At 45.2% G+C, this 14,502-nt stretch overlaps 1 protein-coding gene across 3 annotated transcripts; it reads left to right on the forward strand.

Moving 5' to 3' along the window:
- The first annotated feature begins 31 nt into the window (after positions 1 to 31).
- On the forward strand, positions 32 to 13,912 carry DNAJA4 (DnaJ heat shock protein family (Hsp40) member A4). 3 transcript variants are annotated; one of them, XM_031956773.1, is made up of 8 exons: positions 32 to 251; positions 1,019 to 1,157; positions 5,446 to 5,626; positions 7,558 to 7,662; positions 8,358 to 8,585; positions 9,969 to 10,199; positions 13,431 to 13,531; positions 13,620 to 13,902. In XM_031956773.1, the coding sequence occupies exons 1-8, from the start codon at positions 178 to 180 to the stop codon at positions 13,833 to 13,835; spliced, it is 1,275 nt and encodes a 424-aa protein (XP_031812633.1). In that variant the 5' UTR covers positions 32 to 177; the 3' UTR covers positions 13,836 to 13,902. The 3 variants fall into 3 exon arrangements, with proteins under 3 accessions (XP_031812633.1, XP_023350701.1, XP_023350661.1); XM_023494893.2 differs by lacking the exons at positions 32 to 251; positions 1,019 to 1,157 and adding an exon at positions 4,673 to 5,273; XM_023494933.2 differs by lacking the exons at positions 32 to 251; positions 5,446 to 5,626 and having other exon boundaries at positions 1,038 to 1,157; positions 13,620 to 13,912.
- The last annotated feature ends 590 nt before the right edge of the window (positions 13,913 to 14,502 follow it).

Here is a 14,502-nt window from a genome sequence, read left to right on the forward strand (position 1 = left end):
TCCCGCACCCGCCCGGCCCGCCCGGCCCGCGGCCCCCAGCCGCCGCCCGAGCAGCCGTCGCCTTCCGCTCCGTCCCCACCTCCTCGTGGCTCCCGGCCCCGCCGACCTGAGGCCCCGGGCCCCTGCCCGCTCTCCGCTATCGCCGACACCGCAGCCAAGCCGCCCGAGGCCGCAGATATGGCCCGGGGCGGCGGGCAGAACTGGACCTCGGGGGAGGCGGAAGGACGAACGGAAACCCCCGAGGAACCTGAGTGAGGAGGGCGGGAAGCCGGGGAGGGGGAAGTACGGCCCGGAGGGAAAGGGAGGTCTGGGGGGGGGGGGAAACGGGGGGGGGGGGGGGGAGGGAAAGGAGGGGGACTCGGGGACTCCGAGGAGGGGAAGGGGTCTCTGGAAGGAACGAGGGTCCCAGGGAGTCCCAAGGGGGAGAGGGGTCCTCAGCGGGAACAGGGGTCCCCCAAGGGAAGGGGAGTGTCCCGGGGAGGGAGATTCCCCGGAGGAAGGCGTGTCCAGGGGAGCGGGAGTCCCGGGGAGGAGGGAGACCCCGGGGGGAGGAGGGAAATCCTTGCGGGGGAAGGGGAGGGAACCTCTCCCCAACCCTGGCCGAAGCTCCTCCGCCCGCGGGAACCTCCGCGAACGTTCTAGGGCACTGTGGCGTCACCGGAGCGCGGAGGAACCTTCCGCCGGCGACCCATAAAAGCCGCCGCGGAGGAGCCCCGGGGCCGTGTGTGTACAGGCACGGGACAGGGGCGGGTGGGGAGGCGAGCGCGACAGCTGGGGCCGTCCTCGGGCGGGGGGCCGCGGCCGCTGCCAGGAGCCCGGGGATCTGCGGCTGCGGGCGGGGCCGGGGCCCGAGCTAGCTGGGGCTGCGGACAGACCGACTCGGGGTCCGAGGGCGGTCGCTGTCCGTGCCCCGAGGGCAGCCGCCGCCGCCGCCTCCTCCTCCTCAGCCGTCCGGCCCGTCCCTCCCCGGCCCCTCGGGGCTCCTTCGTCCGCCTGACCCCCCCGCCCCTTCCCGCAGCCCCAAGATGGTCAAGGAGACTGAGTATTATGACATCTTGGGGGTGAAGCCCAGCGCCCCCCAGGAGGAGATCAAGAAAGCATATCGGAAGCTGGCACTTAAGTACCACCCGGATAAGAACCCGGACGAAGGCGAGAAGGTGAGGGGTGAGGTGGGGAGGTGCGATGCCCCCCCCCTCGGGGGTCCTGCCCCCGGCCGGGTGGAGGAGAGGACCAAGGAGAGGGCTGGAGAGGACCCGGCCTCCGCCGGCGTCCCGCGCCCGGGCCCTGGGCGTTGAAAGTTGACGGGGAAGAATATTTAGTTATTGAGACCCCCGAAACGGGAGCCCCGCCGGAGCGGTGGGCACTGGGCGCCGGAGGCCCAGACCCGCCAAGGGGAGAGGGAAGGAACTTTTCTCAGAAGCAGGCAGCGTTTAATCGTGGTCTGTGGGCGCCGGGACGGCCCCGGACAACCGGTAACTGTCAGCCCTAGCAAGCATTTCTTAAGGTGCAGAACTGCTGGGGCCAACGATCTTTTTTTTCCTCCACGGGAGTAGCCGCGCTGGCTCTGCCGGGGTCAGAGCTGTCACCTTGGCAAAACCGAGAGGATGAGTGGAGAGGGGCCGGCCTCCTCGTTGATGGCTCATCAAAGCAGCGGAAATGCAACTTTTCACAAACGTTTATAAACGGATAGAGTAGCCAAGAAAACCTTCAAAGTCTTAACAGTAACCTCATGTATAAGATACGTTAATGTTCGGCACAGGGCTCGGCGAGTAATTAAGCCCGGGCAAATGTACTTAGCTAGGTTCTCTCTGCTCACCCAGGAGGCACCTGCCAGTACCCACCCCCCACCCCCCATTTTGCCAGGTGTAAAAATGAGAACCAGAAATCCCAGAGTTGCACGCCTGTTACATTGAATCCCTGCTCCCGGAGGGGGGAAGGGGGAGGGAGATGCTGAGACTGGTTTAGTGACCCGTTTACGGCCCGGGGCTGGCTTAGTGACACGTTTGGGTCTCGGGGCTGGCTTTGGGACCCGTTTAGGTCCCGGGGCTCGGTTAGTGACGTGTTTGGGTTCCGTTTGAGTCCCGGGGCTTGCTAATTATTCTTTTGGGTCCCGGAGTCGGCTTTGGGACCTGTTTAGGTCCCAGGACTGGATTAGTGATCTGTTTGGGACCCGGGGCTGGCTTGGTGACCCTTTTGGGTCCCGGAGCTGACTTAGTGACCCGTTTGTAGTCGGGTTAAAGCTAGAAATGGGTGCTCTCACTAGCCCCGATGAGGTGAGGGGGTGGAGCCGGTGATCTTGTCTGAGAGGCAACTGACCCGGGGCAAAAGTTTTCTGCTAAGTTCAGGATGGGGCCGCTTCCCTTCGCTTTCCACCTGGGCGATCCAGAGACCTCTCTTCTCAAACAAATGAGCTGAAGGAGGAACCCTTTTTGTAGCAGGGCCGGATTTCACACTTTTAATGCTTACTGTCCCTTGAAAGAAAATAGATAGCAACCAAACGCAGAATTTCTGGAGAAAGGCACACCATGGTCAGACTCTCCTTTGGTCTGGAGCCCTGTGCCCTGGATGGCTCAGGAGGACACTTTTAAGCAGGCTAACTGGCCGTGGTTAACCATGGGCTTCTGTTTAGTACCTATGGAAACAACCCTGGTATCAAAATACCTGTTACCTTATTCATTTCAAAGTGGGAGCTGCTTCAGAGCATTTGCCGGGGCAATGATCATCGAGTATTTATATTTAGCTCCATGTGTTTTATGTGAAAGGCAGCCATCGTCACAAGTTTAAAATACTTGCTGTTAGGCCATTTGTCCTTGTCCACTTATGTTCATTCTCATCTAAATTTAGAGGACATCTAATTTTCTCTTTGTCTTACGTGGGTCATTTTAAGGTCTCATTTGCTGCTTGCTAGTCAACTCTCTAGATGCTGTCAGCATCCCCAATGATCTTATTTCTTGTTCTTGGAAAATGTGATTCAAGATTCTTAAAGGCTTTATAAGCAAACCGAGTTGTAATTTTCCAAAATGGTCGTCTTAAATTAGATTGCTTTTTCCACAACACATAATTTAGTCCTTATCAATCCTCAGATCAAAAACCTCATTGCCTACAAGATTAAAAAATAGAATCCTTAACCTGCCTGGCATTTCAGGTCATCTGTGCAAGCTGACTCCAGCCTCCTTACATATATTAAGCCTTTCTTGCTGGCCTCAGTTCTTCCATTTCCTGGGCCCATTTACTCCTTCCAGGTCTCTCATACCTTATAAATTCATCTTCAGCTTAAAACCCTTCCTCTTAAAGAAATCTTTCCTATGTGTACAGCTCCATATTAGTCCCTTCTTCTCCTCCCCACCAAAGAGAATGTGTTCTTTCCCTTGAGCTTTGCCCATTCACTAAATTAATTCTCATTACTGTGAATAGATATCTCAGAGATCTCACCTCTTTTGAATTATACTTATCCCTGCTAATGGAAAGCAAGTCCCTATGTTAATTCTCTAAAACTCTCATAATTCCCATTCTGTGAATGGACATCATGGAGGTCCCACCTCTTTGGAGTTATACCTATCCCTGCTTAATGAAAAGCAAATGTATTGAGGGCAGTGCTGATCATTGCTTTATGGGTTAACGGTGGACACTTGGGTTGCTAAGGAAACATTTGTGCAGGTTGTTTTATGATGTTTATATGATTCTTTGGCTATACTAGAATATTTTCGTAATTGAATGTTGCAGTCTATGTACCAGTAGGCTTAAGGACTTAAAAATCAATTTTATTTAACTATAAGACATTGTGTACCACCACCACCACCACCCCCTCCAGGCTGATCTATGGCCTAATTTACCCAAGTTTATCTTACTGGGTTAGGTTTAAATAAGGTTCTGACTTGGGGGGAGGGGGCGGCAAGGAAGAAGGGACCAGCATGTCCTTTCCAGTTTGTCCTACTCTTATGAGTAGGGAAGAGAATCATAGATTGAGTTGAAAGAGACTGGCTTGCCAAACCTTATTTTTTACAGATAATAAAGGGAATTTGCCCTAAAGATAGATAAATAATGCAGGTAGTAATAAAATAAGAGTTGGAATTGGAACACTAGTCCTCACATTCCACAACCAATGTCACTTTTCTAAGCTTTAAAAGCTTAAGTGGAAAGCACAAAATGGTGCTGCTGCTATATCTTAGTGGAGAAAACAGGCAAGAACATTACGTGTTAGAGAAGTCCTAGTCCAGACCCTCATGTCACGAAAGAAGGGAAAAGTGAGTAGCAGACTAGCACTTGTAGTGAATAGAAAAGCCCAAAAAGAAGGAGTGGGGGTTTCCACAAGGGAGATTACAGTGTCCCAAAGTTCTCGTGGTGAGGAATAATTGTGAAGCCCGCAGGTGTCCCCAATTCGGTTTCTTTGGGTTTTTGTTTTTATTGGTGACAGTTCAATAAGAATAAGCCCTCCGTGCCTCCCTCTTCCAGGGCAGGGGAGCCTTGGGTCTTCTCATTGTGTCTTGTTGTGGGCCGTTGCTAAGCGTCCACATTGCTTAGAAGCTGTGCTTGGTGGTCAAGCCCTTTGTACAGACTTTACAAGCACCCAGACCTGGCAGCCTAGCTTGGGGGATCAGAATATATAGTACCTGTGATGTAATAGTCAGCTTTTCTAGGCTTCAGACCTGTTACTGGGTGGGGCTCAACACTGATGCTGCTGGGGCCAGTTTTACTGTCTGTCTCTTTGGCCATGAGATTTAGACTGTCTAGTGCTAGAAGATAGATAAGCAGGAAAGTTGTTACTCTTTAATGCTCAATTTAAAATACTTTGAAAATGTGTAAAAAGTTCCATTTCTTGCACAGCCCTCTTTTCTGTCTTTGTAGACTTTAACATGTTTGGGCTTGTTTTAAAATTCACACTAAACAAGAAGTTTTAAAAGTGTGAACTTCTTGATACTTTTGCCTTTAAATAACAAATTACTAGTGGTTTGAAGGGCAAACTTATCAAAGCACTTAACTGTTAAGTACAGTGGAAAAAAAAAGTGAGTTAAGATACTAGAACTATCCAAGTTGTAAGCCTCAGCCTCATTCTTACCAGGAGTCATTTAATGTTTTTCATTATGATTTTTATGATGAACTTTGTCATTGTGAACATGAGACTCACCAGTTTTTGAGGGCATCTTGACCTGAGTTTCAGTTCCATAGTCCTGATTCTCTTTAGGTTCCTTAAGGTGCTACGTGGATCACCTAAATGCAAAAGGGGGCCGATAATAGCTACTTCCTTAAAGAAATAATGTACAACATTTTTGAAGGTACAAAACTCACAAGTATATTTAAATATTGTATAATGTGACACCAAATTTATGTAATCTGATGCTTGAAAAATTGGTCACAAACAAGCTTACTGTTTTTGGAATAGCAAAACTGCTTTTACTCAGCTGTTCAACTCAGTCTCTGCTTATTTTTATTGTTTTTATTTCCAAGTTTAAACTCATCTCCCAGGCTTATGAAGTACTTTCAGATGTAAAGAAAAGGGAAATTTATGACCAGGGTGGGGAGCAGGCTATTAAAGAAGGAGGCACCACAAGCGGCAACTTCTCATCACCCATGGACATTTTTGACATGTTCTTTGGCGGTGGAGGGCGGATGACCAGAGAGAGAAGAGGTAAATGGTTTCTGGGTTTTCCCCCCCCAAGGTTAAAAGTCTTAAATTGGCCAGAATTAAACATACAAGGGCCCTTTCCTATACCACTCAATTTGAGTTGGTAATAACTGAACTTCTTTGTATTTTTATATAATAGTATATAATAATAAATTATATAAATTATAATATAGTATCCATATATTAAATGAATTATAACAAAATAGATGGTATCTATTATCTTCTAATCACTTTATTATGGGTAATATTAAGTATAAGAAATAGGATGTTTTATATTTAGATTATTAGGTATTCTTTGGTTTACTAACATGGAGATTAAAATACTCCTTTTAGATCAAGCATTGTGGGAGTACAAGAATAGATTTTGGTGGGGAGCTGTGAACTTGGATGAGACAAGAAGTATATTTTTTATTTTCACTAACAAATGAGATTTTACATTTTCGTCAATTCCAAATATAAACAACAAATATTATTTTGGGAAAATCAGTCCATAGGTTGTCATCAGCTTGCCAGTGTCAGTACCACCCTTCCCCCCAAAGAAGGTTACAAACCTCTGTTAGCAAAGAATTGCTTAGAAACCAGATAGCCTTCTTCCCTTCCTCTCCACTAGGAGTTTGTTGTGGTGGTGACTGTTTTAAAAAGTCTTGCCCATATACCAACACAATCAGTTGCTTAGCATAATTCCTGGTACCTATCTGTTGCTTAAATAAATGCTGCTTTACTTCAGTTAGCTTTCCTGGTTGCTGAGCTCTGCCCATCTTGTTTTCAGGGTAGAAAATAAAGTCTCATTGATCTTTTACTGGGGAATGAGGTATTCTGCAAGGTGAAAATTCTAACTGAAGCTTCTCCCACCCCACCCCCCCTTTACTTCTGATGGAAGAAGTAAACCAGTTTGTGAGCTTGGATTATTATAGAGTGGGATAATTCAGTATGCCTTCAGTAGTTATGGAAATACGTTGTTGGGGGTACACTAAGTGGGCCCCAGATTAAAGCTTTTCATAGTAATTTGTTTCTGGATGGTGTCTCTGCTATTTCTCAGTGTACCATATCCTCTTATTCCACTTCCCTTCTAGCCTTCAATTAATCCATTTATAATCTAATTTACAGCTGGGAAAAACAATTACCAATTCATTAGAATTATTTAGCAATTATGACTCTTTAAAAAAAAAACTGCTCAGAAACCTTTTTAACTTTTTTTGATTGTGGCCTTGAATATTTGACCTTCAATAAGTCAGACATTTATAAAAGTGTACTTATTTTCACTTGTTCATTTACTAATAGAGTTGGATTATCAGTTGAAAAGAATGCTAAAAATTAAAATATATCTTTTAAATTAGAACTATTGTAATGTACTACATCCCAAATAATGTTAGGGTACATTTCCTTTAACCTGTGATAATTCTTTGCTTCCTACAAAACTATTATTAAGCTTTTAAAAATTTATAAAAATGTGACTGAGAAGTAAATGATAAATGATAGATTCATTAAGACTTAACATATATTTCACATGCTAAAAAAAAAAAATCTTCTTTGGTGATTTAGGAAGTCTGGTTTTTACTTTCCTGAAATAAACTTGCAACTAAGTGTTTATTAGGATTTTGTGGATTCCTTCTTTAAATGCTGTTTATGTTGATTTAATATTTTACATTAAGTCACAGGATGACCTCACTCAGATTTGCTCTAAGAAATTAACTTACAACGTAGTTTTAATTTTTAGCTAAAACTAAGATGTGGGATTCAAAAAAGTGACTAGAAGAGCTTAATTCACAGAAATATAGAGATGGAAAAATTCTGAGTTTATTCCCATGGTTGGCTGAAGAAAAACATGAGATGAGATAAAAACATTGGCCTTTTTTAGGGTGATTCATATTAAGTTTGAATGATGAGGTTTCCTAATGAATTTGCCCTTACATTTATGTACTTTTTCTTGAAAGGCAAAAATGTCGTGCATCAGTTGTCTGTAACGCTCGAAGACATATATAATGGAGTTACAAGGAAACTAGCACTCCAGAAAAATGTAATTTGTGAAAAATGTGAAGGTAATGAATTGGGGGAGGGGGAGGAGAGGAATACATCCCAGTATTTAGTCAAATGTATATATGTTGTAAAGTAATAAAGTTGAAACACCACATACACACTCACTTGCATTTAAATTTACTTTACTACTGCCAAACTGAAATTTATGCTATTTAAAGTTTGTGTTTATTTATACAAATTTAAAAAATGTCCCTCAGTTTTTTTTAAACCAAAAAAACTGAGGGGTGGGGAGCAGCAAATGAGAGCTACACCCCAGAGTCAAGACTACTCATCTTCCAGAGTTCAAAATCTGGCAGTCAGACACTTACTGGCTCTGTAAACCTTGTAAATTGAGAAGGAAATGACAGACCACTATCTCTCTCAAGAAACTCCCCCCCCCCCAAAAAAAAAAATAAATAAAAAATAGAGTCAGGAAGAAATGGACATGATGGAAAACTGCCTGAACAACAACAAAAAAACCTAATTTCAAGGGTGGTTTTCAAAATATGTCAGACCAAAAGAAAGTATTTTGTTCAGCTTTATATAGCTATTTTAGGCAGTTTGTTTCTTTAACTTGGGTCTTCCATTTCATTCTGTATGCAATATTTTCAAAGGAACAGTCAAAATATAATTGTGACCACTCCCCATAACTCAGATTTTTTTGCTCTGATTAACTCTGAGGAGATCATAAATTTCATTTTTGTTTTGCTTTCCCTAGGAATTGGTGGGAAAAAGGGATCCGTTGAAAAGTGCCCCATCTGCAAAGGGAGAGGAATGCAAATTCACATCCAGCAGATTGGGCCAGGAATGGTCCAGCAGATTCAAACAGTGTGTCTAGAATGTAAAGGCCAAGGTGAACGCATCAACCCCAAGGACCGGTGTGAGAACTGTAATGGCTGTAAAGTTGTAAGAGAGAAAAAAATTATAGAAGTTCACATAGAAAAAGGTGAGGCCCCCAAGAGGCCATCTGCCTCCCAACCCCACTCCCGACTTTCTTTCCCCACTGATCGGCCGTCCAAGTCGGCTCCGAGGACCCGAGGACTCAAACCCCATCGTCACGGAAGGTTCTGCCCTGAGCCAGTTAAACACGAGATGGAGAAATAAAGTCTGGTGGAGATTTTGTCAGGTTTTCCTTGCAGTGCCATGAATGCTTCTTGTAGCTCTCACAGACACCAGGACTTTTTTGTGAATAGCGGTAGTCGGTCTGTCCTCCCACTTTTCTGACCCAGTCATGAGCTTAGACAAGTCCAGGTGACCAGAACCCCACCCCCCGTTCCAGAGCTGACTTCCTATAGCATTTCTCCCTCTTCTGCCTCCAAGTGCTTGGGGAATGATCTTAGATTTCTTTCCCTTGGCTCCCGGAAGCTGCCTCTCTCCACTAGCTCCTTCCTGTTCCATCCGCTCGTCCCAGTGCCTTTCTTGATGTCTATTGGGCAACATCACCACTCCTTCAAACCACAAAAGAAAGGCCCACTCGATGTAAGAATACCTTCTATAAAAAGAAATTCTACCGAAGCCAAATACTGAAGAAAGTAGAAAACTCAGGAACAGAAAGTCCAGTGCTGCCCTTAAAGATAAATGACCTCTGCCTGCACGTCAGCACTACAGCACTACTGTGCTGGGGAGTAAGTGTCAGAGCAGCTAGGTGGTTCAGGGGCTAAAGCACAGCCCCGGAGGTGGGAGGACCAACCCCAAATCTGGCCTCAGACACTGGACACAGACAGCTGAGGGACCCTGAGCAAGGCGCTTACCCCCATTAGTGTCAGGTACACCCACACATATCCCAAAAGGAGGATTGGGAGCCCTGAGAACAAACCCAAACGGCAGACGTACACGTTAGTCCTACCCACGACTGGGCTGATGGGGCTGCATGGCCGCGCTTTATGGCAAAACTTCATCTGAAAAGAGGCAGTGAGAATCCCCGTGCCCTTCTATAGAGGGTGTGCTAAAGAGATGCCCCTGAAGGCTCAGTGGATAGACCCTGGCCTTGGAGTCAGGGAGGCCCAGTGGACAGACCTGGGCCTAGAATCAGGGAGGCCCAGTGGACAGAACTGAGCCCAAAGACAGAGGGAGGCCTCGAGGTCAAATCAGACACTTACTAGCTGTCAAGTCACTTCTGTCTGCTTTGGTTTCCTCAACTGTAAAATGGGGATAATAGCACTCCCTCCCAAGAAGATGAAATGGTATTTAAGTGTTCAGCACAGTGAGCAGCAGGTAACAGTAGGGGCGATACAAATGTTTATCCCCTTCCACCCCTCCTTGAAAAAAGTCTTACAAAAAATAGGGTATTTGAGAAAATGGTTAATCAATGAGGGATGATGTTTCCTAGGTATGAAAGATGGACAAAAGATTATGTTTCATGGAGAAGGAGATCAGGAGCCTGAGCTGGAGCCTGGTGATGTCATCATTGTGCTTGATCAGAAGGATCATGGTGTCTTTCAGAGAAGAGGCCATGACTTGATAATGAAAATGAAAATTCAGCTCACTGAAGCTTTATGTGGTTTCAAAAAGACGATAAAAACTCTGGATAATCGAACTCTTGTAATAACTTCTAAGTCAGGTGAGCTTGGCGGGTAGGTAAATGTTGCTCTTTTGTGCTCCCTATGTTCACCTGCCGGGTCCCCTTCAGCTTCAGCCGACAGCTCCCTTGCTGCCCTTCCCCCACCCGTTTTTGGTCTTCCTCACCAGAAGACTCACTACTGACATCAGGCCACGTTTTTGTTTCCAAACAACCCTGGGTGGTAAGACTGATCCTTCCACACGCTCTCACCTCCCCGGGCCCTGAGCGTACATTTTAGTTTATTTTGAACTGGCTTCCATATCCTGCTGAGCCTATGCAAATGGGTCACAAGGCTTAGTGCGAAGGGTTCAGAGGAGAGGTTCTGGAGTCTTTTTTAAACAGGTTTTCTGTCTGGTGTTACCTTGGTCGGGATGATTTTCCCCTTGGTTAGTTAATGGGGTGGTCCATACCATTTAGATCAGTCTTCATGTTAAGGATCAAGGGTTAGAGAAAGAGGACAAGTGAAATGGCAGTCAGAACCCCAACTGGGTAATGCCGTCTTGCAGCTCAGAACTGAGAGTGACAACGGATGGGACGATCAGAACCGACGGGCCCCTCTCCAGGGACCCTCTCTCATCTCTTCTCCCATTCTGTCATCGGTTCTCCCCCAAACACAGTGTGGGTGATCCTAGGCTTCCAAGCAGTTGGCGGGTCTGAACCACTCCCTCCAGGAGCCAGATGCCCTGTGGTCCCTATTATCGTGGGGCCTGGCTCAGGGGCACTGAAACCTCAAGTGAGAAGGCTGGGGTCCAAGAGGTCCCTCCCCCAGCAGGCCCAGGAGCAGTGCCAGGACAACTTAGTGAAACTGCTGCTGCTGCTGAGACTGATATAGAAGCAGGTAGAAGAGCAGAAAAAATGTCTAGACTTGAGCCCACAAAGACAGACAACTGCTTACCAGAATTCTCTCATCCTTCTCTTTCTTCTTTTCTGTTTTCTCTCCCATTTCTTTCTTGTATTTCTCCAGATCCTCACATCTCTCTCCTTTCCTTCTACAGTAAGATTTCATTTACACTCAGATGTATCCATCTAGGGTCTTGTCTAGGGTCTTGTGACCTTCCCAGACTGACACAGTAAAGAACCAAGACATAATTCTAGCAAGTTCCAGCTATCTAGTTCTTAAGTTCAGAGTAAATCGGAATAGGGAGAAGGGCACACTGCTAGAAGTAATCACAATATTAGCAGTAAGAAGTTAACAGACCTACTGAATACAGATGGAAAAGCTAAACAGATACAAGAACTCAAAAACTACAATAATCTTGGGGTTAGTCTACACTTGGCTCAATGTGTCTAAATGAAGCCTAAAATCTTACTGTATTTGTCTCTTAATGGGATCTCAAGTTATAAAGGGTTGTGTTCAGTGTTCCTTAAAGAAAGTAATTTTAAAAAAGAATGACCATTTAAAAAAAATTTTCATCAGAAATGCTAAAAATCAGGTTTCAATATTTAAAGAAATAAGCTATTTAAAAGTTTGGAAATCTCCCCGCACGGAAATCTTGTATTTCCTGGGGATCGAATTCATCTTTCCTCCTTTCTTTCCTATATTTCTCCTTGTTAAATTATTCATGTTCATTATTATAGTGATGCCCACCCTACAGTAACAGGCCCCCACCCTTCTTATCCCTTCTTCTCCAAAACTACACAAGCCATAAAATTAAAAGAGGACCAAGCTTGTCACACACAAAATGACAACTTTGGAGGTATTTTGGGGTTGGAAAAATGAAGGTAGGACAGAATTTTAATTCTCAACATTTTTTACTCTTTACTCAGACAGCAAGAATACCTGGTGCCATTTCTAGAGTAGCTTTTTCTATATGTTATATGTTACCATTCCCAGCACAAGTCTCTTAAGTAAGGAATCATTTCCTGGGAACATGTCACAGGTATTCTAACAATAGTTAAGGTAGGATTTCTGTGATGTATTCTGATTCTGTAAGATATCCAGCTTCTACTCTATAGGAAACCACATTGTTTCCATGCTAATATTTGGTTTTATTCCTCAATTCATATGGACATTAGTTTCTTGGAGTTGGGTTTTTTTAAATTACAATTTTTGACACATTAGTTTTGTAAGTAAAAGTAAATCCCAGAGCAGTATATTTTTACAAGGAAATGATTTGGGGCAAACCTGACTTGAACAGTATTTATGTATTTATGTGGAAGAAATATCTAGAAGTTTAAGTAGACTTTAAGTTAACTGTACCCTTGATGCTTTTAAAAAACAAACATCTTATTAGCAAAATGGCTGGACAGAAACAGCAGAGGCTACATTTGGTCCTCAGGCCACAGTTGGAGGTCCCCTGCTTGCTTTCTCTATAGTTACAGATGGGGTAGTGGCTTTTGGCTCTAGAAAGAATAATTTGCTTACTTAAGGGCTAATAGTCCCTCTTGCCTTACATCAGATGGCCCTTTGGTGATGGGGATCTTGTCAAAGGCTTTTCCACCTGGATGAGAGGTAGAAAACATCCCAAAGGTGCCTCCAATTCATATAATCAAACTACTAGAAATTGAGATTTTTTAAAAAATCATATCCACAGTAGTTATTTTCCAAAGTGTTTTTAGACTGAATTTTATCCATCCACATGAGGCTTCACTGCTGGTGTGTATACTACTAGCATTTACAGCACAATCACCTTTGCTCATCTAACAAGGAGACCGATCCTCTTGCATTACTTTGTTAGGAGCCCTGTTGTTTCTTTCCTCTTGTATGCTTGTGGGAACTCTTAGTGACCATCACTATTACCCTAGGCCGAATTCAGAGGCTTAATATTGTATCCTCTAACCCCCTCCCTAGAGCACGTGGATGAAATATGTGGTTAGACTTTTGGAAGGCCAGATGCACAGGGGAAAACACTCACAAAAACGTGTCCTTGAGATGTGTTATGCAAAGAAACGGTTTCTTGGGAGGGCCCCCTTCACTGTGAGGTACTTAGGGTTATCTCGGCAGCTTCTATATCCAGCCTTTCTCAGACGGCTGACCCTGTTCTCAACCTCGCCGCCATTCTAACGGGCAGCGCAGAAGTTCATAAAGCTTTGTCTCTGAATATTCATGAAAGGTGCTGGTGTGGCTAAAGTTTCCCAGTCTTGCAGATTTTCTGGTACATTATATGTGCGCAAGGCTGTAAGCCCTCCTCCCCTTTCCCATCACTGACATCTGATTATGGAGGTTGTATTCAGATGGATTGTGGAGTTAGAGATTAATCGTTCCTAATAAAACCAACCTCTCATGGGCAGGTGAAGTGATAAAGCATGGTGACTTGAAATGTGTACGTAATGAAGGCATGCCCATCTATAAAGCACCATTAGAGAAAGGCTCTCTCATCATACAGTTCTTGGTAAGTGTTTCCTCTTATGACAAGAAATTTGTTCCAGTGACATCCTTTTCCCCTCCATTTATATGGACTTTCCCCCCTCAACATGTAGGTTATCTTTCCTGAAAAGCACTGGCTCCCCCAAGAAAAATTGCCTCAGTTAGAAGCTTTACTTCCGCCGCGACAAAAAATAAGAATCACGGATGACATGGATCAAGTAGAACTCAAGGAATTTAACCCCAGCGAACAAAACTGGCGCCACAGCGCGGAAGCGTATGAAGAAGACGACGAGGGCCCCAGAGCGGGAGTGCAGTGCCAGACAGCGTGATGTGGCGTGTGCGGACTAGCAAACTGATGAATGTAAAGTTGGCACAATGAAAATGGCATCGCTTTAATGGCCTCGTGTTTGGGGTGTCCTGTGTGTGTATGTATAGTATGTATGTATGTGTTCAGCACAAGGAACTGCTGCTGAGTGTCCCCTTTTTTGGTTGTATCTTAAGTTATAGCTTAATTTATATTTAAATGTTTTTAAGTGTAAATCACATCTAGTCTGCATATGGAATCTTTTCATTTACACTTCCAGGTTGTAGCATAAGAAGCCCCTGATTGAAAGTGGAGGTTCTCAGATATCAGTCCCGTCCCCAGAGCACAGCTGGAGCCCAAGGGCGATTACGCCCCCACCCCCATCCAGGGTGGCTAGCGCTGCCGCCATGTCTCCCCCACCGCTGTGCGCCCCCTGAACAACCCCTTGCCTCATTGGGATGGGAGCCCCAGGCCCACCTTCATGGGGGACCAGGCACTTTTGGATTGGATTCTTCTACCACTAGTAACTCTTCCAACATGTTAGTTGGTAGAAGCAAAAAGCCAAGCCCGCCCGTTTGGAGGCTATAGGGACAAGTGCATATGCCCGCAGCCCCCGGCTGCTTGGGGCCTGTCCTGCACTGACACCCGCCTAACATTGGCCAGGCCAAAGCGCTTCCCTGGAGAGAATGCCT

The sequence above is a fragment of the Sarcophilus harrisii genome, chromosome 2 (genome assembly GCF_902635505.1).
Source record: "Sarcophilus harrisii chromosome 2, mSarHar1.11, whole genome shotgun sequence".
NCBI classification, from domain to species: Eukaryota; Metazoa; Chordata; class Mammalia; order Dasyuromorphia; family Dasyuridae; genus Sarcophilus; species Sarcophilus harrisii.